The 22255-nt window shown below is 47.8% G+C and overlaps 1 protein-coding gene and 1 pseudogene across 2 annotated transcripts in view; one reads left to right on the forward strand and one right to left on the reverse strand.

Annotated features, from left to right (window-relative positions):
- The window catches only part of LOC139557468 (leucine-rich repeats and immunoglobulin-like domains protein 1), a 40584-nt pseudogene extending 19774 nt beyond the window's left edge, over positions 1 to 20810 (forward strand).
- A 980-nt stretch (positions 20811 to 21790) lies between these two features.
- slc25a26 (solute carrier family 25 member 26) overlaps positions 21791 to 22255 on the reverse strand; it is a 71099-nt gene continuing 70634 nt past the window's right edge. For both annotated transcript variants that reach the window (XM_071372342.1, XM_071372360.1), the window contains one exon: positions 21791 to 22152. In XM_071372342.1, the coding sequence (XP_071228443.1) occupies positions 22056 to 22152 (97 nt within the window). In that variant the 3' untranslated portion in view covers positions 21791 to 22055. The remainder of the gene's footprint in view (positions 22153 to 22255) is intronic.

Consider the following 22255-nt stretch of genomic DNA (forward strand, 5'->3'; position numbering starts at 1 on the left):
AAGCTGCACAGCTGAAAGCATTTGAACCTGCAGCTGGAGCTGTCACTCACAGGGCTTACTGTAAAAAGGTGACCGGGAGGCGTGGTGGATGGGAAGAGGGTTGGCTCAGGATGACATCACCGTTACCGACACAAGGGGGGAGTACTGGAGCTCAGTTTGCCCACGAGTAACCCCCCCCCCCCCACACCTTGTGCTCTGTTTGCCATTGCAGATCTGGCTGGATGGCAGTGCAGTCTGAATTCCTCTGCCGGTGCTGTGTGAGACTGTAGCTGCAGGGAGAGCGAGAGGGGGAGAGAGAGGGTGTTAGAACAGAGGGTTGTCTGTCACCATTCCCTGGCCTGTGCTGTCTACTCCCTGGGCCTCTCCAACAGACTGTTGTTTCTGAGGCAGCGTATGGTGACATTGAAGCATGGTGCCAGACCAGACTCTTGTTTTCTCTCGCTCTCTCTCAATCGTTCTCTATCCCACACACCCTGCGGATCTTTTGATCCTCTCACTTGTGGAGTTCATCAGGCTGATAAGCCAATCAAAGCGGCCCAAACCAGCTAGTCTGTGTGGCCGCGGGGCTTTGGCTTGGATTAATCACTGCTCTCAGATCAGTCAGTCAGATCAGCTCCCACCCTGGGGCTAGCACACTCCCATAATGAACCTGTCATCCTGCTCTCCCAGAATGTAGCATGGCTCCCATGCTCCAATGTCACTGCAGGCCACCAAACCCCAATAGAATCACATGGGCCAGGGGAGAGTGAGACTTTTCCATTGTCAGGCATCCACCCTTCCCACATCAGAGAGGTGTCAAAAGAACTCCATGAAAATCACATGATGGTTAATGGGCCGATATGATTTAAAATAACTGTTCTTTAACCTGGGCAGTAGTGTTAACTCTTTTTATTATCAACACCCTCAACATCAAGGTGTCAAAACTGACTGTAGGAAAATCAAATGGCTAAATGGGTTGATGAAATTTGGAATGAAGGGATCTGTTGGATGTACCCCCAGCGTCAAAGATCCCGTGTGTCTCAGTTGGTAGAGTATGGCGCTTGCAACGCCAGAATTGTGGGTTCGATTGCCATGGGGGACCAGTACGAAAATGTAAGTTGTTCTGGATAAGAGCGTCTGCTAAAGGACTCAAAATATAAAGAGAGGGGGGAAAGCCAGCGCTTTATAAATGAACCTATTGTCTGCATCCACCCTACCCCGTCACCACCTCTCGTCTCACACCTCCTCTGGTTGTCACACAGCTGGACTATTCTGGCCGTGGGAGGATGGGCAAGAGAAGCGAGAGAATGAGGAACTGGACTAGGAAGAAGAGGGAGAAGAGAGGGAGAGCTCAACTGTTGTGGTCAGCATCTGAGAGACCGCGAGAGAGAGCCTCTCCCTCCTGTTTCAGACAACTCTGCCTAGTTCTTCCCAGCAAGGGTCAGCAGCTGTTGACCCCTAATCCCTATCCCTCCTCATCCCCTCCCTCCCTCCCTGATCAGTAGAGCTTGAGTTCTCCCCGTCAGACAGTCTCCCTCCTCTCTGCTGCTGCTCCCCAGGAGCTTCCTGTAGGGTCAGGAGGGAGGGGAGAGGGGCAGGGCCTGGGCTGAGGCTCATCCTTTACTCTTTACACCACTGTTTATTCAGGTGGGCTCTGGACTGCAGTGGGAGACCCCCCCCCCCCACGAATGGCCTAGGGTAAACGCCCTACACAGTCTTATTTCACCATCTGTGTGTGTGTGTGTGGGGGGGGGGGTGACCTTGTTTTGCTGCAGTTTGACTGGTGAAACACCTGTCTGGAGACACCAGAGGTTTCAGGCTGGGTCTGGGAGTCGACTCTAAATTAGGTTCCTTGTGTTGACTTTGTTTTACTCATGGACTTGATTTAAAATCAAATGTAATGTTATCTTCAATTAATGAAGAGACTTGGGGGGGGTAAAATGTCCATAGGGGGAGCAGCAGGGGGAGTGATACATGAATGAAACAGTAATAACAAATATACATATTTTATAACTAACAAGGATAAATGTCCAATGGGGGGGTGAGGGCAGGGTAAGTGTTTTGTAACACTAGCCGGAGTGTCAGGGAAGTGCTACCATGGCTGCGGTATGGTTTTCATCCCTGCTCGGATAACACTGGCCTTCACTAGCTCCGCCTTCCTCCCCACACACACACACACACATACAGACGGCCGCGCTGATAGACAGACGTACACACGCTGACAGGCTGAGGAGTTGACCATTTGGTCAACCAAAAGGAAGTCTGGGTCTGTGTCCGGTCAGTGTGGATTTGTCTGTTTGTATCTGTCTGTGCACGTGTTTGTGTATGTCTAGGCCTCTATACGTCTGTGGGTGTCGATATGCGTGTGTGTGTGTTGGCCCTGTGCTGGGTATAGGTAAACAGGGAAGTGACTGAGATTCCTGTGCAGCTCTGTCCATCCGTCTGTCAGGCTGCAGCCCTGAAGTGGATCGCTCCCATCTCTCCCAGCCAACACCAAAATAAATCACAGATGTGGAGAGAGACTGTGACCCACCATTCCTGCAGAGAGCAGGCCAAAATAAAAATGTGCTTTGTAAAAACTTCTTTCTGAGGCCTCTTACTCCATGGTTAACTGGACTGTCAGGGGGGTCAGAGTTAGACAATATAAGTCCTTTCATCTAGCCAAGTCGTTCTCCATTTGATTTGGAAGTAGTCGGTTGCAATTATCACCAATAGAGTCCCACAGTGGCGGTGTCGTAGGGCTGTGTTTCATGTCGGCTTACCCTGGTGTGACGTTTTGATAACCATGTAAATCTTTCTCGGACAAGGTGACTTCTAAATATATTCGGCTCAATTCACTCTGATTCAAAAATGATAATTAGCATTGAAGTAAACATGTAAAATGACAAATCCCTGCAAGCTCCTGCACATCATGTTTAGCAGACACCTTTGCTAACAGGTATTGTGTCAATTTAAAACTTGCACAAGAGTTCACAGAGTTGTCAATTTATTCATTACTACATTTAGCTAACATTAGATGGTTAATCCAGGGATTCTTACCTTTGCCTCGATTCGGCAGTCTCATCCAGATCATCATGACATTTGTAGTTCTTTGATAGCCACATTAGCAGCTAATTAGCATTTCATTTTTGGGGGGTAAATACAGTGCATTCAAAGTATTCAGACCCGTCGACTTTTTCCACATTTTGTTACATTACAGCCTTATTCTAAAATTGATTAAATACATTTTGTTCCTCATCAATATACACAAAAATACCCCATAATAACAAAGCGAAAACAGGGTTTTAGAGACTGCAAATTTATAAAAAATTAAAACAATTATTTACAAAAGTATTCAGACCCTTTGCTATGAGACTTGAAATTGAGCTCAGGTGCATCCTGTTTCCATTGATCCATCCTTGATGTTTCTACAACGTGATTGGAGTCCACCTGTGTTAAATGTAATTGATTGGACATGATTTGGAAAGGAACACACCTGTCTATATAAGGTCCCACAGTTGACAGAGCAAAAACCAAGCCATTAGGTTGAAGGAGTTGTCCGTAGATCTCCGAGACAGGATTGTGTTGAGGCACAGATCTGGAGAAGGGTACCAAAACATTTCTGCAACATTGAAGGTCCCCAAGAACACAGTGGCCTCAATTTTTAAATGGAAGAAGTTTGGAACCATCAAGACTCTTCCTAGAGCAGGCCGCCCGGCCAAACTGAGCAATCGGGGGAGGGAGGCCACTTGGTCAGGGAGGTGACCAAGATTATCTGGTCTGATTAAATCAAGATTGAACTATTTGGCCTGAATGCCAAGCGTCATGTCTGGAGGACATGCTCCTGAAGCAGTGATACTTGGCACTGTACTCTCTCTTTGTTCCTGAGTAGGTTTGGAAAAGAAGAGTGTGTTTGCTTTACTGCTGCTTCTAAAACAAGCATCTAAAGACTAGGAGCTGTGTTCTTCTCCTGTTTCTCTCTTCAGGTTTTCCTTCATATTTGCCCCTGAAGTTTTCTAACAGCGGTTGTGGTTGTTTATTTTCAGACACAATAATAAGATCCGTGCCATCGATGGAAGGCGGATGAGAGACCTGGTCTCCATGGAAACACTGGACCTGAGCAGTAACGACATCACAGAGGTCAGAGGTCAAGGTTTCCCCGCAGGCCTCCAGATCAAAGACCTGTAAGAGCATCCCATTTCTTCTGTCAAACATTCTTCCTACATTTCTCATCTAATTGTAAATGTTGTACCAATGTTATCAATGTATGTCTTGGATCCATGACAGTGTGCTATGCTGTCTTCCAGGTACCTGAGTAACAACAAGATCCATCTCCTGGAGGCCGGTGCTCTGGACCAGCTCTCTTCGTCCCTCCAGGTTCTCAGACTGAGTCGGAACCGCATCTCCCAGGTCCCTGTCAAAAGCTTCCAACTCCCCAAGCTGACCCAACTGTGAGTACTGTTTCATACCACTTCCAGACACCTCTCAGCTCACTTAGGCACATGTTTGTTAAGTCTCTCTACTCACCTCCTAGCCTATCCTCAACCATTGTTAGAGAAACAACCAAATTGACCCGTGGCCAGTTAAAGACACAGTGTACAGTACCCATAGTCCATGACCCCACCGATGTTAGAGGGAAAATAACTTTGGGAAGTTAGACAAAACCTAAAGAGGCTGACTCCTTTGACACCGTCCCATTTATTGAGGAGAGTGTAGCAGCATTAGTAAACATCAGACCAATACCATGGCTGAGTTATGGCCTCTGTCCTCTCTGAGCCATGCTCTCTGTCATTGTCTCCCCCGTCCCCTGCAGCATGGGGCTAGGGCAGACCCATCCTTACCTCAACACTCCCACTCTGGGGAGTAAAGACGCATGTAATGATACTCTCCTCCATTGTAGACAGGGCTCCCTTCTCTCCACAGCCCTCCCAGTTTCCCCAGGTGGGTATTGTTCAACAGGTGGCCCCGGTGACACTGTATCTGTGGATGCTTGTGGCAACATTGAGGACACACAAAGACGCTGTGTGGATGTTTATTGTTCAGCTATGCTCCTGGGCTGTGATGTTAAACCTCACACGCCAGGGGCACAGATTCACTGGTACGAAGCTATCAGAAAACTCTTCTGATACAGAAGGCAAAGGTTTTTTTTCTCCGGGGGGGGGGGGGTCATTTGTCTTTTGTTTTTTTACCTTGTCCCTGAGATGACACTGAGCGGTTAGCTGTATACAGTATGTGCCGGACAGAAGTAGCCTTCTCGGTTTCAGAAGTGAATGCAGATGCCCTGCCCTTCAAAGCATGTGTGGCTGCAATCCAGTGCTGTTTGAATGTAGTGGAAGAGATGGGTCCTTTAGTTAACCCTAGTATGATTACTGAAGGTTTGTGATCACGTGGTGCGATGCCCAGGTCAGAACTGGACCCTGTTCTGTAACCCAAACCTCACCTCAGCCATTGGGAGTACACATCCCTGGCTTCAGGGGGAATAGATATCACCGTGTAATGCCACTTATGTTTTTGTGGGGCTGAGTGGTGCTGCTAAGATGTGTGTTACAGTATTACTTTACAGGGTTTTCCTGTAGGACCATACTTCTCTTTCTATCATCTCTATCTCTTATCATCATCATTGCATCTCTCTCTAACTCCTTGCTGGGTTGTGTTGTCCTGTCCTCCAGTGAGCTGAACAGGAACCGTGTGCGGCAGGTGGAGGGGCTGACCTTCCAGGGCCTGGCCAGTCTGGAGGTCCTCAAGCTGCAGAGGAACAACATTAGTAAGCTCACCGACGGAGCCTTCTGGGGCCTGGCCAAGATAAAAGTGCTGTGAGTTACAGAAACATACCGCTCCCAACTCCCTGCCTGGCCTTGAGGACTGGCTGTCCTCAACTGTTGTTAGGATCACTTTCTCCTACTCCGCTCGTATTACTTTCCGCTCTTAACAATTGTTTCACAAGCAACTCTATGCTCTATAATTGTCCATTAACATTGAGCTAAACTATGAACCACAATTGGACTACATGTAATGTCCAATATCCTGTCATACCAAACTACATCACCCATGATGCCTAGCCTGAACCTGTTTGTGACCTCCCCTGCAGTCACCTGGACTATAACAGCCTGAGGGAGGTGAACAGTGGCTCCATGTATGGCCTGTCTTCTCTTCTGCAGCTCTTCCTCAGCTACAACTCCATCTCCCACCTCAACCCAGATGGCTGGAGGTTCTGCCAGAGGCTACGAGAACTGTGAGTAGCACATCAGAAACCTCCCAACCCCTGTAAACCAAAGCACCAAAACCCTCCTAACCCTTGAAAATAGAGCACCAATTCCTGCCTCATCCCCAACCCCTGAGAAACAAACAAAAATATGAATCTCCTATTCAGCGTCCAGATATGGACCCCAAAGTCTTACCCATGCCTCCAACTTCAAACCCCCTGTCTCTTCTTGTTGATCCCCAATCACAACCCTAAGAACATAACCCTGAATCTGTTCCCCGCTCTGCCCCTCTCCGTACCATCATGACAGCTACATGGCTCAATACCACACCGCTCCAATACCGCTCCTCTCACTATAAGCCTGTTTATCCCATAATGAGCGGTAAGATTGACAGTACTTAAGCCCACACAAGAGTGTGTATTCACATCTCTGTCAGGTTGGTAGAGAGTGTACAACCCTCTGTTGGTAGGGATACTGTGGTAATTGCAGCGGGATCTCCCTGTCTAGTGAAGGAGAGAGACTCTGTTTACACTAATGTAGAGCTCAGCTCTGCTCAGGCGTCGCTAACCACATGGCTGCCTGTCTGGGTACTGTGTGTGAGAGAGACAGATTGCTCTGCATCTGTGTTGCAACTCAGTGCGAGTCCGGGTTTCTATGATTTTTATGAGTGTGTCCATGGTGACTGATATCAGTGGGATAGTGGCTTGGTTAGCTCTCAGGTGTAGAAGAGTGGCTGTCTTTCTGACCTGCCTGTTATTACATTTTGGATGAGACGGCAGCCTGCCTGACGGGGCATCACAGAGACTGGCCAGTGGCCACACATGACCACACTAGACCCCTTCAGAGAGGCACAGCCCAGACACTCACACAACAGACCATTTGACCATGTGTGCTGATAAAGAAGACATATTTATCACCACTGACGCACAGTGTACCTACTTAAACAAGACCATAACTCTAGGAAAGACTTCAGAGAAGTGTCCAACTGGAAATTTACACAATTTGTAAATGGTTTGTGTCTTGACTCCTTATCAAGCATGATAGGAAACTGCTGTGGATGAACAGATATTGAGCCAACGCCACAGTGGAAAAATACAGCATCTATCCAAAGGCAAGAAGACATTGAATAAGGCCATATAAAATAGAGAATAATGACGTTAGGTTACCTTAGTGCTGTGCCATCTTTTCCGTCTGGTCCATGCCTGACACTGCATGTATTTATTTTTCATTTCCTCCTGTAGGAGTCTGTCCCATAACAACCTGAGTCGTCTGGATGAGGGTAGTCTGGCGGTGCTGGGGGACCTCCACACCCTCCGTCTGGGGCACAACTCCATCAGCCACATCACTGAGGGGGCCTTCAGAGGCCTCAAGGCCGTGCGCCTCCTGTAAGTCCTCCTGAACGCACCTAGAGCACACACAACTATGGTTCCACACTGTAGACTCATCCTGTTACTAGTTTAAAGGTCCAATGCAGCTGTTTTTATTTCAATATTAAACCATTTCTGGTTAACAGTTAAGTACCTTACTGTAATAGATTGCCATTACAATTGTCAAAACATTGCCTTTAGCAAAAAATATATCTCAAGCAAGAATTTAGCTAAGACTGTCTGGAAGTGGTCTGAATGGGGAGGGGAATACTGTATACTAGGTATTATTGGCAGAGAGGTTTGGAACTCTTTGTCTATTAACCAATTTACCATGGAAAGCCTAAACTCCCACCCATGCAAACTTGCTGATTAGAAGTTCCTGTGTAGATTTGTATTTTAAACCAGCATCTATCAGGAAATAACACTGATCAAATGTTTTCACACTTTTACAGTGTTAGTTTCATCAGTTGTTGTACAAAATGATATAAAACATAGGAAAACAGAATTTTGACTGCACTTGGCCTTTAAGAACAATTCAGTTTATTCATGTGCGTTCAATATTCAATAAGGCTTTATTAATCCCTTCTGGGGCCAGTTACAATGTGGCGTTAGCTGTTTACTTCTCTGACCATTGCTTTTAAACAGATCTAGTTTCTATTCCTGCATATTCACGTGTATCTGTTTGAGGTGTGCATGTGTCACTATTGTCATGTTTTCATTCTGTGAGAACTTTTATTCTGGTGCGTATGTTCTCGTCTTCCCTCTTTTCGGTCGTTGATTCCCATCGATTTTGGATGCACATGTGTTCCCTGTCCTCTGCCTCCCTGTAGATTCTTTGCCTTTTTAAACGGAGCAGGGAAAAGCAGTATGGGAGACTTCTCCCCCCCACACCCTTATGCACACACCTTGAACAGGAAGAAAGAGAGGAAGAGGGGGGCTGGGGGGTGGGTCCTTCTGCTAATGTCTTTTTGGCCCAGGATCTTCCCAGAGAGCCAGAGAAAAGAGTCAGACCTTTGCTTTGGAGACGAGGCCTTTCTCACAGGGGGGTGACAAGCCAAGGCGTATATAGGCCTTTCTCTGCTGGCACAGGGGGAGCGTTGGGCTGGGGGGAGGGGGTTCAGCTGTGTGGATAGGCCCTCTGTTTGGCTCCCCTCTCACCCGCTCTTTCTTTCTTGGCCTTTTCTTTCTTTCTTCTTTGCTTTGTTTTCCGCTCTCCCGTTACCTCTCTTTGCTTTCTAATTTAATTTTTTACTTTTCCCTTTTATGCTCACCCCTTCCTCTCTTTCCTCCCTTCTTTCTCTCTGAGGCAGGTCTAATCTAATCAGTGAAGCGCTGGGTAGGCGTGGGCCCAAGCAGTAAGGGAGCTGAGGCAGCTTTAATTGGGCAGCCACTGCCTACATTAACAAGGCAACGGCCATTCACACTCAGCCAGCCAGAAAGAATAGGGAATTGGCAGCTGAGTCCGGCCATGGAGGCAAAGTAACCAAAAGGAACCAAAAGGGGTTGAGGGAAGGACTGAGGGGGGTAGGGGAATTATTATTCAAATGTTTCCTTTGCCCAGATGACTTCAACAGTTACAGGGTTTTCTCTGCATAGAAAAGTCTTTGGTGGGCTACCAAAGTGTTTTTCGTGACGCCTTTTCTGGGGGGGTGGGGGGTTCAGGATGGGAAAAGGTTTTCAGTTTTAAAGTTAATATAAAGTATGTAAAAAATATTTTAGATGTTTGAGTCACTCCGATAGCCTAAGTCATAGCAAAATGTGTAGAAGAGCAGGAAATTTGCTTTAAAACTGCACATTTTTCTCTTAGCCTCATGGCAAAATGTGTATAATTGCAGGAAATTTGCCTTTAAAAAAGCAAAAGGTTTCCACTACGCCCACCACCTAAGCTGCATTTTGATGTAGAAAACCCCCCGAGTTAGAAGTAGTGTGTCAGAAAAGCTAATTAATTGCGTTCAACCACAGGTTGGTGGTACCTTCATTTGGGAGGACGGGTTTGTGGTAATGGCTGGAGCGGAGTCAGTGGAATGGTAACAAGCACATGGTTTCCATGTTTGATGCCGTTCCGTTAGCGCTGTTCCTGCCATTATTATGAGCCGTCCTCCCCTCAGCAGTCTCCACTGCATTCAACATGCGTTGAGAAACTTCCTGGCAGACTCAAAGTGAAATGTTTTATTTTATTGAGTCTCATTCTGGCTTGACATGGATAAGGTTTTCACTCATTAGGCTTTGAGACTGTGCTGGGACTGACATACCTGCCACCACACTGCCTGGCCAGACCAGGCCATGCCCACTGACCGTCTAAATCTTAAGACAATGTGTGCCCGCCAACCCCTCCATACTGTTATGAATTATACATGTGTATCCCTGTGTTGGGCTGTGTGCCTTCACCCCGCTCCTTCTCACAAAGGAAAGAATGTGCTTGGCTGGCAGAGCAGATCAGCAGAGAGGCTTGCTCTTTAGACCAGGTGCAGGAGGGGTGGAGGGGTAACCCGTGACTTCCAGCCCCATCTCTGCCAAGGCTACACAGTGCTCCAGCTCTGGCAGCCTGTTCTGCTCTCCTCCTCCTCTATCTCTCTTATCCCTTTTCTCTCTCCACAGGGAGCTGGACCATAACGACATCTCAGGCACAATAGAGGACACCAATGGGGCCTTCTCTGGACTGGACAGCCTCAACAAGCTGTGAGTATCCCCCCTCTTCATCCCCCCCTTTCCTCCATTCCCCTCTCCCCAGAACCGGTCCCTTCAAGCTGGCTGCACTGCCACTGGTTGATGATTGTCTGCAGATCTTCAGTCCAGCGTGAAGGGTTTTCCATTGCAATCCAATAGTTTCTTCTGAGGAGTATTGCCTACCTATAGCTTATATCTAGTTCTCCCAGACCTGGCTTCAGACAGGACCAGCTCCATCTCTCCCAGACCTGGCTTCAGACAGGACCAGCTCCATCTCTCCCAGACCTGGCTTCAGACAGCACCAGCTCCATCTCTCCCTTACCTGGCTTCAGACAGGACCAGCTCCATCTCTCCCAGACCTGGCTTCAGACAGGACCAGCTCCATCTCTCCCAGACCTGGCTTCAGACAGGACCAGCTCCATCTCTCCCAGACCTGGCTTCAGACAGGACCAGCTCCATCTCTCCCAGACCTGGCTTCAGACAGGACCAGCTCCATCTCTCCCAGACCTGGCTTCAGACAGGACCAGCTCCATCTCTCCCAGACCTGGCTTCAGACAGGACCAGCTCCATCTCTCCCAGACCTGGCTTCAGACAGGACCAGCTCCATCTCTCCCAGACCTGGCTTCAGACAGGACCAGCTCCATCTCTCCCTTACCTGGCTTCAGACAGGACCAGCTCCATCTCTCCCAGACCTGGCTTCAGACAGGACCAGCTCCATCTCTCCCTTACCTGGCTTCAGACAGGACCAGCTCCATCTCTCCCAGACCTGGCTTCAGACAGGACCAGCTCCATCTCTCCCAGACCTGGCTTCAGACAGGACCAGCTCCATCTCTCCCAGACCTGGCTTCAGACAGGACCAGCTCCATCTCTCCCAGACCTGGCTTCAGACAGGACCAGCTCCATCTCTCCCAGACCTGGCTTCAGACAGGACCAGCTCCATCTCTCCCAGACCTGGCTTCAGACAGGACCAGCTCCATCTCTCCCAGACCTGGCTTCAGACAGGACCAGCTCCATCTCTCCCTTACCTCTGGGCCTCACACGTCATTTGGAAGTGTAACACTGAGAGATGACTTTAAAAGCTGCTCCAAGTTTTATTAGGCTTTTTCATGAAGCATGCAGGTTCATATTTTAACGGCAACAGACTTGAAACTTGAAACGAGCATGAATCTGGTTTTCATTTATTTTACCAGACTCTCAACTACAATTGTGTCCAAGTTCAGAGTGTCTGTTGGTGGGAATTGAACTGCCTTGACGGTTAAACGATGTCAATTTGTTGTGATCTCTCGTATAACTATTAAACCACAGCACAATGAACATAGTGGGCCCTAAACAATCCTGGGATAAAAGATGGTGTCCAACCAAGGCCGTTCCCTGTGAGTGCTAGCCTATTGAAAGGCTTTTCTATCAGCCTGCAGGATATGAGTCTCAGCAGCTCTGTCGGTCTCTAGCCCTGCTCCTCTCTCTCTGCTCCACGGCCATGCCTTCCTGCCTGTTGTTAGGGACTGAAAGAGGGTGAAATTGGCCCAGCGCTGGCACAATCCTTCCATCCCGCCGGAAAACAACACTCCCCAGCCCTGGGAAAAACAGAGAGAGGGGCGGGACATTAAAGTGTCCTCCACACACTTTGTGTCCCAGATTGTGATGGGAGAATGCTCTGGGTTAACTTGTGCTCTCACAAGTGGTCACAAAAAAAACTATTTTCTCATTGCTCTTTTGAGGTGGAAAAATGCAGTAACTTAGTGAGTAGTGGTTGTCTGTGATGAAGCCTGCTGTGCAGCCCGTCTCCCTCTGTAGTCTAGAAACATAGACCTCTGGCTGATGTGGGGTCAGTAGTGAGTGACATCTCTGTCAGGAGCTGACAGGTTCTGTCCATGACCAGTCGTCTGCCTGGTGGCCCCCTAAACACAGAGGCTTTCTTATAGAACGCCTGTGACGAATACCTCTTATCAACATGCATCTTAGTGTTAGCTAATCTCCCCCAAATGTAATAACCAAGCAGATGCACGCCCAGTGGTTTTTGAAACATGGTTTGTATTCACATTGCACTGTGTAGATTTTCAGTGGGTCCATATAGAAGGGGAGAGTGGAGGAGGTGTGACAGGATTGAAAGGTTCTGATGCAGGGGTCTTAACTCTAAACCAGCCAACTGTGTACATCCGCTCCTCTTGGGAAGGAAGGCAGAGAGAAGGGAAAAGAGAGACGGACGGACGGAAGGGGAGAAGAAGGGAGGGTAGAGGTGTCTTTTGAAGAGCGGCTGGGATTAGACCCCCAGAGCTGCTTGTTCCTTGCTTGAACCCGCCTTGACAAGGCTACTTTTACTACTCTACAAGCTGTGTTGTCCCTCAGTGAGACAACCTGCTTTTCATGTGGCCCCCCCTGGCTCAGCCCCACCCTGTCATCGCTATTAAATACTAATAAAGATAAAAGTGGTCTTTGAAGAGCAGGGCCGGGAGAGGCCGGGCCCCGAGTCCCTCACCCTCCTAATCTCCACACAGTTCGGATTTCCAATACCTGAATCTTCTGGTCTTATCAGATTCAACCCCACTAATTGTGCATTTCTCCCCCTCTTCTTCTCCCTTACCCCTTCCTCCTCTCTCTTTCACTTTCTCACTTTCTCTCCCGTTTATCGGCGCCCTTCATGTTTGGAAATTGCAGAACTCTGTTTGGAAACAAGATCAAGTCGGTGGCCAAGAAAGCCTTCTCAGGCCTGGAGGCCCTGGAGCACCTGTGAGTATCCCACAATGCACTGCACGCCCCCAAGTGCGGCTGCCAAAAGTAGCTGCCTAAGAGGGCTGTTAGAAATGAAATAGCGTCTTTGTTAAAGGAGAAGACAGGCAGTTTGTGGGGCAAGCTGCTTCCCTCTCGTTAGAGGCAGCTTCAACTTTGGTCTTTTTCCCTGGTGCAAGGGAGAAAAGTTATTGAGCACATGGTCAGTTTGGTACAAGAAATTGAATTTATATAAGCTCTTTCACAGACTGACCGTTAGGGGAAAAAAAGTGATTTTGAAAAGCTGGAAAGTGACATTGGTCTTAAACGCCTGAATCTTTCCACCTTGTTTAAAGTAAGCCCTTGCTGGCCGTGACACCGCTGTGTGTGTTCCCGTGTCCCCTTTGTCAGTGCTGATGGGTGGCCCTCTGTTTAATGTCTCAACAGGAACCTGGGAGAGAACGCCATCCGCTCTATTCAGCCAGAGGCCTTCAGCAAGATGAGGAGCCTCAGGAACCTGTGAGTCTGCAATGATGAACATATACACACTCCTCACACTTAGTCTCTGGAAACTGTGATTGTCTTCACAATGTTATGATATGGCTACACAATACTGCCGCAGTTCATTCTTTCAGATCAAAGCAAGTCTTTAAAGGAGAATGACAAACTCTTCAGTCCTAACAGTCCCCCCCCCCCCCCAGGCTCATCCAGAGTGACAGTTTCCTGTGTGACTGTCAGCTCCACTGGTTCCCTGAGTGGCTGTTGACCCGAGGGCTACAGACGGGCGTAGAGGCTACCTGTGCCCATCCTGAAACCCTGAAGGGTACCAGCATCTTCCAGGCTCCGCCAGAGAGCTTTGTCTGTGGTGAGTAATGCATGTGTGTTAGGGCTTTCTGTCAGACTGTGCAGCCAGCAGCTAAGACCAGATGCTGTTTTACATTCCAGCTCTTGCTTGTTTACAGTGTGTGTGTGATATTGTTCAAGTGTTTTGATGTAGGTTCACTGTGTCTGTTTGATCTGTGATGTGCTAATCCTTCGTTTGTTTGTTTGTATGTATAGTATACATATCTTCTGTCACTGAGAAAACATTTGGTTACAAAGAATAATGCTTATGTAGGTTTATTGTTGTCCCTCCATCTCTCTCTTCCTGTAGATGACCTGCCTAAGTCCCAGATCATGGTGCAGCCAGAGACCACAGTGACGGTTCTGGGTAGTGACGTGCGCTTCACGTGCACGGCGGCCAGCAGCAGCAGCTCACCTATGACCTTCGCCTGGCGCAAAGACCAGGAGCTGCTCCGCCATGCAGAGGTGGAGAACCTCGCCCACCTGCGCGCTCACCACGGGGGGGTGATGGAGTACACCACCATTTTGCACCTGCGTCATGTGACCTTCACCCACGAGGGCCGATACCAGTGCATCATCACCAACCACTTTGGCTCCTCCTACTCTACCCAGGCCCGCCTCACTGTCAACGGTACGCCGCCAGGCCCTGAAGGGTTAACTGTCTCCCAGTATGACTGCTTTATATAGATAGAATTGTGAATGTGTGTTTGTTTGCATGCGTGAGATCCTTTTCTCTCTGTAATATGTTGATTCAGCACATATTTTGCCCAGTTAAACTCAAGTGTTGTTTTAGTGGTAAGATTAGGGGTAATTCTTAGCTTGAACAAAGTCTCTCTGTCTCTCTGCATGTCTCTGTGTGAGTCTCTCTACATGTCTCTGTGTGTGAGTCTCTGTCTCTCTACATGTCTCTGTGTGTGAGTCTCTGTCTCTCTGCATGTCTCTGTGTGTGAGTCTCTGTCTCTGTGTGTGTCTCTGCATGTCTCTGTGTGTGAGTCTCTCTGCATGTCTCTGTGTGTGAGTTTCTGGGTGGAATTTGGAACAAATTGATTTAGGCGCATTGTGGAGCTGACAGTGCCCATCTATTACACGCCCTGTCAGTTTGGCCAACAGATGCTGAGTGATTGGCTGCCCTTCCCACCCAAATCAAACCCTCTCCCTAAAACAGAGACTCTTGTGTTAAGCTCTGTACTTCTCTGTTGTGGCTAACCCAGTGTGTCATATCTTCCTTTCCCACAGTCTTGCCTACATTTGTTAAGACCCCTGCAGACAACACCATCCGTACGGGCACCACTGCCAAGCTTGAGTGTGCTGCTGAGGGGCACCCCACCCCCCAGATTGCCTGGCAGAAGGATGGGGGCACGGACTTCCCGGCGGCGCGCGAGCGGCGGATGCACGTGATGCCGGATGATGACGTGTTCTTCATCATGAACGTCAAGCCGGGGGACATGGGCGTGTACAGCTGCACCGCCAAAAACACAGCGGGCACCGTGTCTGCCAACGCCACCCTCACCGTGCTGGGTAAGACTGACTGCTGGTCACTAGGGCTGGGAATTGCCAGGGACCTCACAATATGACATTGTGCCGATACGATATGTATTGCGATTCTCACGATTCTATATGATGTTCCAAACATATTGCTCTCTGCTGCAGAGAGACTCATGAGAAAACGAGTGTTGATCAGTCATGGAAATAAAAGTGCTGAAAACATGTTGGCTCACTATTTTAAAAAGATGGAGAACAGGATACTGTAGTTTTGGCACAGGTACAGCTGACTAATGCTACCTAGCAAGAAAAAAAATATATACTTGAAGTCAAAGTATCAATATAATATCGTCCAAAATAATATTGCGATATGTAACTGTATAGATTTTTCCCCCCTATTACTACTGGCAGCCTCGCCCCACGCCTACTGGCAGCCTCGCCCCACGCCTACTGGCAGCCTCGCCCCACGCCTACTGGCAGCCTCGCAAAACGCCTACTGGCAGCCTCGCCCCACGCCCTTCTAGTAGAGGAGGCTGGTGGGAGGAGCTATAGGAGGACTCAAATGTAAATGTATGGGAGGCTGGGCTCATTGTAGTATATAGAACAGTATCAAACATGGAAACTACATGTTCGACTCCGTTCCAGTTATGCCATTCCAGCCATTACAATGAGCTCAGCCTCCCATACATTTACATTTTAGTCATTTAGAAGACGCTCTTGTCCAGAGTGACTTACAGTTAGTGCATTAGTTTTAAGATGGCTAGGTGGGACTTACAGTTAGTGCATTAGCTTTAAGATGGCTAGGTGGGACTTAGTTAGTGCATTCGCTTTAAGATGGCTAGGTAGGACTTAGTTAGTGCATTCGTTTTAGGATGGCTAGGTGGGACTTAGTGCATTACTTTTAAGATGGCTAGGTGGGACTTACAGTTAGTGCATTACTTTTAAGATGGCTAGGTGGGACTTACAGTTAGTGCATTCATTTTAAGATGGCTAGGTGGGACTTACAGTTAGTGCATTCATTTTAAGATGGCTAGGTGGGACTTACAGTTAGTGCATTCGTTTTAAGATGGCTAGGTGGGACTTACAGTTAGTGCATTCGTTTTAAGATGGCTAGGTGGGACTTATAGTTAGTGCATTAGTTTTAAGATGGCTAGGTGGGACTTAGTTAGTGCATTAGTTTTAAGATGGCTAGGTGGGACTTACAGTTAGTGCATTAGTTTTAAGATGGCTAGGTGGGACTTAGTTAGTGCATTAGTTTTAAGATGGCTAGGTGAGACTTAGTTTTAGTGCATTAGTTTTAAGATGGCTAGGTGGGACTTAGTTAGTGCATTAGTTTTAAGATGGCTAGGTGGGACTTAGTGCATTAGTTTTAAGATAGCTAGGTGGGACTTACAGTTAGTGCATTAGTTTTAGGATGGCTAGGTGGGACTTAGTGCATTCGTTTTAAGATGGCTAGGTGAGACTTAGTGCATTCGTTTTAAGATGGCTAGGTGGGACAATCACATCAGTCATAGTAAGTACATTTTTCCTCAATACAGTAGCTATCAGTAAAGTCAGAGCTAGTAAGGGGGGGAGGCAAGTGCGAGTGTTAGTTCACAATTATTATTATTTCTAGAGCGCCTCCCACCAGTCTCCCCTGCACTGTACATACATCACATTCATCTGGCCAGTTAGCATTCATGCATGCTTCCTACATAATGCTTCATGCCACCTAACTAACACACAGCCCTCAATGTTTGAGGGTGCATGGCTTACCTTCACATGACCATAATATAGATACTAAGTCTAAAAAGGAAAACTGAGTAAACTTCTCTAAAGCCAGCTGTAAACTGGTGAGCCTTGGTCCTAGAATGAAATGCTTCTGGCAGCTGTGGCCTTCCTCGAAGTCAGAGGTCAGGGTAGGGGTCAGATGGGGGAGGGTGGGATAGAGGGACTTCACAGAGGGGTTTTTGTTAACCGTTCTCACCCCTCTCCTCAGGGTGGGAGGGAGACCGCAAGCCTCCATTCTCCTAGAGGGGCTTGTATTGGACGTGTAAGGGCTTGGTCTACAGCTATGTGAATTTGATGAGATCACATATAGTCAAGTACTGTGGATGTGTAAGGGCTTGGTCTACTCTACCTTATGTAGTGCTTTTAGTCCAGAACAACTCCTCCCAGGGACACGAGATAGCAGCAGCACTCAGGAGTGGCTTTGTAATATTTAGTCATGCATGTGGAAAGAAAAGTCAGAGCTGAGGCCCAGTCTGAAGAGGTGGAGTAGACCGAGTGAGATCATGGTGCTCTATATCACTCTGTGTTGAACAAAGCATAATGGACCATCACCAGTTGTCATTGTGTAGTTTGATGTTGAGTAGAGTTGGGATTGACCAGTCTGCTCTGGTGGGATGACTACACTTTGACCTGTGACCCCTCCCGTCTACAGAGACGCCCCACCTGGCCCAGGACCTGGAGGACCGTAGTGTGGTGGTGGGGGAGACTGTAGTCCTGCAGTGTAAGGCGCTAGGCAGCCCCCTACCCAAAATCACCTGGCTGAGGAACGACCAGCCCTTCCGCCCCTCCGACCGACACCACTTTACCCCCGGCAACCAGCTGCTGGTCATCGGCAGCGCCGCCGTAGAGGACGCTGGGAGGTACACGTGTGTCATGTCCAACAGGCTGGGCACGGAGCGCGCCCACAGCCAGCTGAGTGTCCGCCACCGTCACACCGCCTGCGCCACGTCGCCTGGCCCCAGCACCGTCACGGTGGGCATCATCGTCATCGCTGTGGTGACTAGCATCGTGGTGACCTCTCTGGTGTGGGTGTGCATCATCTACCAGACGCGCAAGAAGAGCGAGGAGTGCAGCGTCACCAACACAGGTGAGAGGGCGCTCATGTAGTTCTACTCATCACAGGGAATGGCTGTTCATCATCCATGTGTTGCGTTGGTGACCGTAGTTTGTGCTGATGATGGTTTCTCTCCCCTCCCAGATGAGACCAACGTGCCCCCGGACGTCCCCAGCTACCTGTCCTCCCAGGGGACCCTCTCGGAGCGCCAGGATGTGTGTGTCCGTGTGGAGGCTAGTGGTGGACCTCTGCTCAACACACACACAGGTAGTGTGTTCAGTTTGGTTTCCATATGAACCTCCAATACTCACCCATGACTGATCAGTGAATGTTTTCTTTACATCGCCTCTAAATTCATGAAATTGTGGAAAAGGGTGGGCGTGGTAATAATGACGTTCTCTCTGTCTGGTCTAGGTTACGGTGAGGCTGTAGTGTGTACAGAGTGTATGGAGAATGGGAATAGCTACTCCAAGTCAGACTCAGACTACCTCCCCCAGGGGCTGGGACCTGTAGGCCTAGAGTACCAACAACACCTCCACCACATGGACTACAGCGTACCTGTACCCTTAGGGGTGGACACAGGACACTACACCGCCTCCCTCTGCAACGGGACCTCCAATGGAGTCAGAAGGGACGCCCAGCCACCTGCGTTTCCCAGAAACCACAACGACAGAAAAGGTAGAGTGCTCTTTCTATTCCACACTGTTGAGGACAAGATGAGGAATGGTAGAAATTATGTTATGGATGGAGCCCTTAGCTGTGTAGACCAGCCTCCCATGACAAATCACAGTGAAGGGAATTTGATGAAAAGCCGCATTGAGTTCCCGTCGCTGCCTGACTCAGAGGAGCAGGTCGGGTCTTGTCCCGGGATGCTGTACCTTTCGGCAAGGAACGGTCTGGGAGGAATTAGGGGTCAGAATTCCGATCCTTGCTTCATAATGTCAAATTAGCAATATGGATGCAATCCATAGCCTTGAGCTCTGCACAGATAGGGGTCTTGATTGTGTGTTCTCTTCTCTCTCGGTGTTCCCTCCCAGATTGCTCAGTGAACAGGACGGGACAGACGACGTTAGTGTGCTCCCTTTCCCAAGAGGAGGCCTTCCACAAGCCGGTGAAACTCGGCCCCGTAACAAGCCAATACACACTGGACACAGACTGTGAGCCAGAGCTCAGACAGACTCTCCTCTCTAATGGACATGCTCCCAGAGCCTTCCAGAGCCATGCACCCCCCTCAGGAGAGCCAGTGACCAGCAGGCTCTCCCCACCCTGACACTAGCAGACTCACTAGCCCTGAGTGGACTTGTTCTTTGCACTGGGAACTGCTACCTCAAACAGAGAGGCCAAGAGCTGATCCTGTCCCCTGTTTGGACTAACGAGGCAGGAGCAGGGAGGGGCGTCTGGAGTTTTGAAGGCGGCGCTTGTGTGGGTGATGTCCCGTCTGAGCTGTACATACTGAAAACCTTCTCCTGGGAGGTGCCAACCAATCTCAGCTCCTAAATGTGACTTGCATTTGAAGCATGCAAATGTAGAGTAATGTGTGAAAGAGAGAGAGCTATACCATTGGACAATTGACTGTACATAAGAGTTTATGTATATTATATAACTTTTACAAAGAGTATTTGAAATTATTCTGTGCATGACAAGGAACGGAGTGATGGTATTTTTTGTTGTCTTTAACAAGCCTTGTCAGCCTCTACCTACCTGCTTCAACTGCCGTGCCTTATTGCATGATCAAAGAAACCACTAACCAGACTCTTAGTATAGCAGAGATGTGAGAGCTATCGGTACACTCTTTGTCATACCATGGAACACTTTATTGCACTTGAATGTTGTTTGACAAATGCAAACACTGCCCATCATGGCCTTAAACCATAACTCATATTTTATGAAGGATGGGCTTTGATTTGGGTACAACATGGAACAAGGGGGGTTTAGGTTTTGTATGTATAAGCACTTTTGTACTACTCATACCCAATAGGAATGTAAGAATTCTTAGTCAGGAAACATGTCACATTTCTGACATAGCAATGGAATGTCAAGGTACTGACCACCACTGCACTTCAGTTGGCTTTGGTTTAGGGACTACGTCCTCCACGGTGCCTCAGCTCCCATTTATTTTCTTTTGTTCAACTAAAGGCCCAGATCCTTTGAATTCACATTTGTCATGAATGTTGGTCCAACTTCTAAAATCATTAGTCCCCCCATCCCAATATGTTCAGCTATACCATGAACCTGCCATGCTGTAAAGGGAATGAGGAACTCGCACCAGGAGGCATTTTGAGACAGTTGTCACACTGTTGTTCACACAGGGAATGGCCAGTATTTAGCCTTTGTCATAGCACCACACATCGTCATCATTATGGTACTAGTACAACCTGTTTAATCATTCAGGAACTATTGACTGGTACAAACAGAATCTCTTCATTTTATAAAACTGCTTACTGCTGGGAAACTTGTGAAATGTACTCTTGCCAAACCTAGGAAAAATGCCCCGTCTCTAGGCCAGGATACACTGAATGTCAGATTAAACAGAATTACATTTTCCAATGTATGCATTTTTTTTCTGTAAACACTTGCTATTTGCGGTATCAAAGGCTCAAATTGTTTGACATTTTCGCATATTCTTTAGAGAACAGGAATTCTAGATGGTCAGTCAGTTGTCATATCATCCCACGGGGTGACATGCAGTAATTTATTTCAATAAACTGAATCCATTGTACCAATGTCAAAGTTTAAACATTAAAGTGTCTAATAAAATCACATTTTGTGGAGTGTGTTTTTCCTTGCCTTTGTGGTTCAATGTCTCAAATTAATAAGTGGGCCAGGCAAAGCAAAATTATATAGACTACTTGAATTAGCAGGTTTGTCAAAAGTATTGACATCATTCATGTTGCTTCTGCCTCTATGCAAATACATTGGAGGTTCATCTCTAAAGCCAGGTTTTAATTGTAAATTATAGACTTGGATGAGGGACGTTGACTGACAGCCTCCAGGACAGGACTTAGCCCTCTGGTGTACCAACCAAATGTGTGACGGGCTGTGACAAACATTCCCACCTGTGTAACATTCATCTCCCTGTCGCTCTCCCAGGCTTTAATGGTCTTTACCTTCCCCCTCAACTGACATCTGAAGGACACAATGGGAGTTAATTACAAAACATGGCCCCAGTGTAAATTGACCTGTTTTTGGAAAAACTATTTTATATTCCAAGAAACATTTTGATGCTTGCTCAATACTCGATGTTCACCAATGCATTAGAGTAAAAGGTTAATCTATTCAGGATGTCCTGTTTTTAATACTAGGAAAAAACGGTCAATTAAATTGTACATGTTTTAGTACTATCCCTTCGATGGAAGTTGGCTAAAGTACATTGTCCATCCATCTGCATTAATGTGGCGGCAGTTGTGACAAATCCTGTAGTAAATTAGTGTTTAATCCAGCAGAAACACAGGCCCCATCTAGCACTGAGATGACAGCCTGCAGGTGGATGAGCTAATGATGCTTCCTCTCTAATAGGCTTTCTGAGCTGAGATACAGTATGTCTGAATGGCTCCCTGGTGGCTCTTCAATGCAGGTGGTTTTGTTCACCGTATTCCCATACTGAATAACGGAGAGCAGTAACCTTGGATGGACAAACTACTGTGAGGTGATTATTCTACCATTCAACTACCCAGCTTTAGACAATGAACTGGAGAAAGCGGTGAACAAAAATTGAACAAAAATAATCACTAAGACTTTCATAGTGTAAAAATATGGCTTTTAATACCATTTTCACTCACATGGTCATACAGTGAAGATACTCGGCTCAGAGATATGCGATCCTTGCTGTTAAAATGGAATTCACTCAATCTGCAGCGCACTGATGAGCAGGAACGCAGACCTCTGGGTAATGCGATCAGGGATGACTCACACCAGGTGTCCCTCCTCGGGGCCAGTTCAGGCTGGGTCAGCACAGCACAGGGCCCTCTCCCACCTGCCCTCATCCCCAGGCCAGGGACAGGGTCTTTATAGCAGGGTGCGTCGGACCTTCTCATAAGCACCCAGGAAGATAAAACCTCCCAGACTGATGGACGTGACTCGAGGTATACTGCCAGAAAACAGACTGAAAAGACAGACAAAATTGCATCAGGTATTATGCAAGAGTAACATTTGACTAGGTCTTGTTCCATGTTTCTCTGCTAAAATGTATGTTCTGAGAAGGACTG

Source organism: Salvelinus alpinus, chromosome 2 (assembly GCF_045679555.1).
Source record: "Salvelinus alpinus chromosome 2, SLU_Salpinus.1, whole genome shotgun sequence".
NCBI lineage: Eukaryota > Metazoa > Chordata > Actinopteri > Salmoniformes > Salmonidae > Salvelinus > Salvelinus alpinus.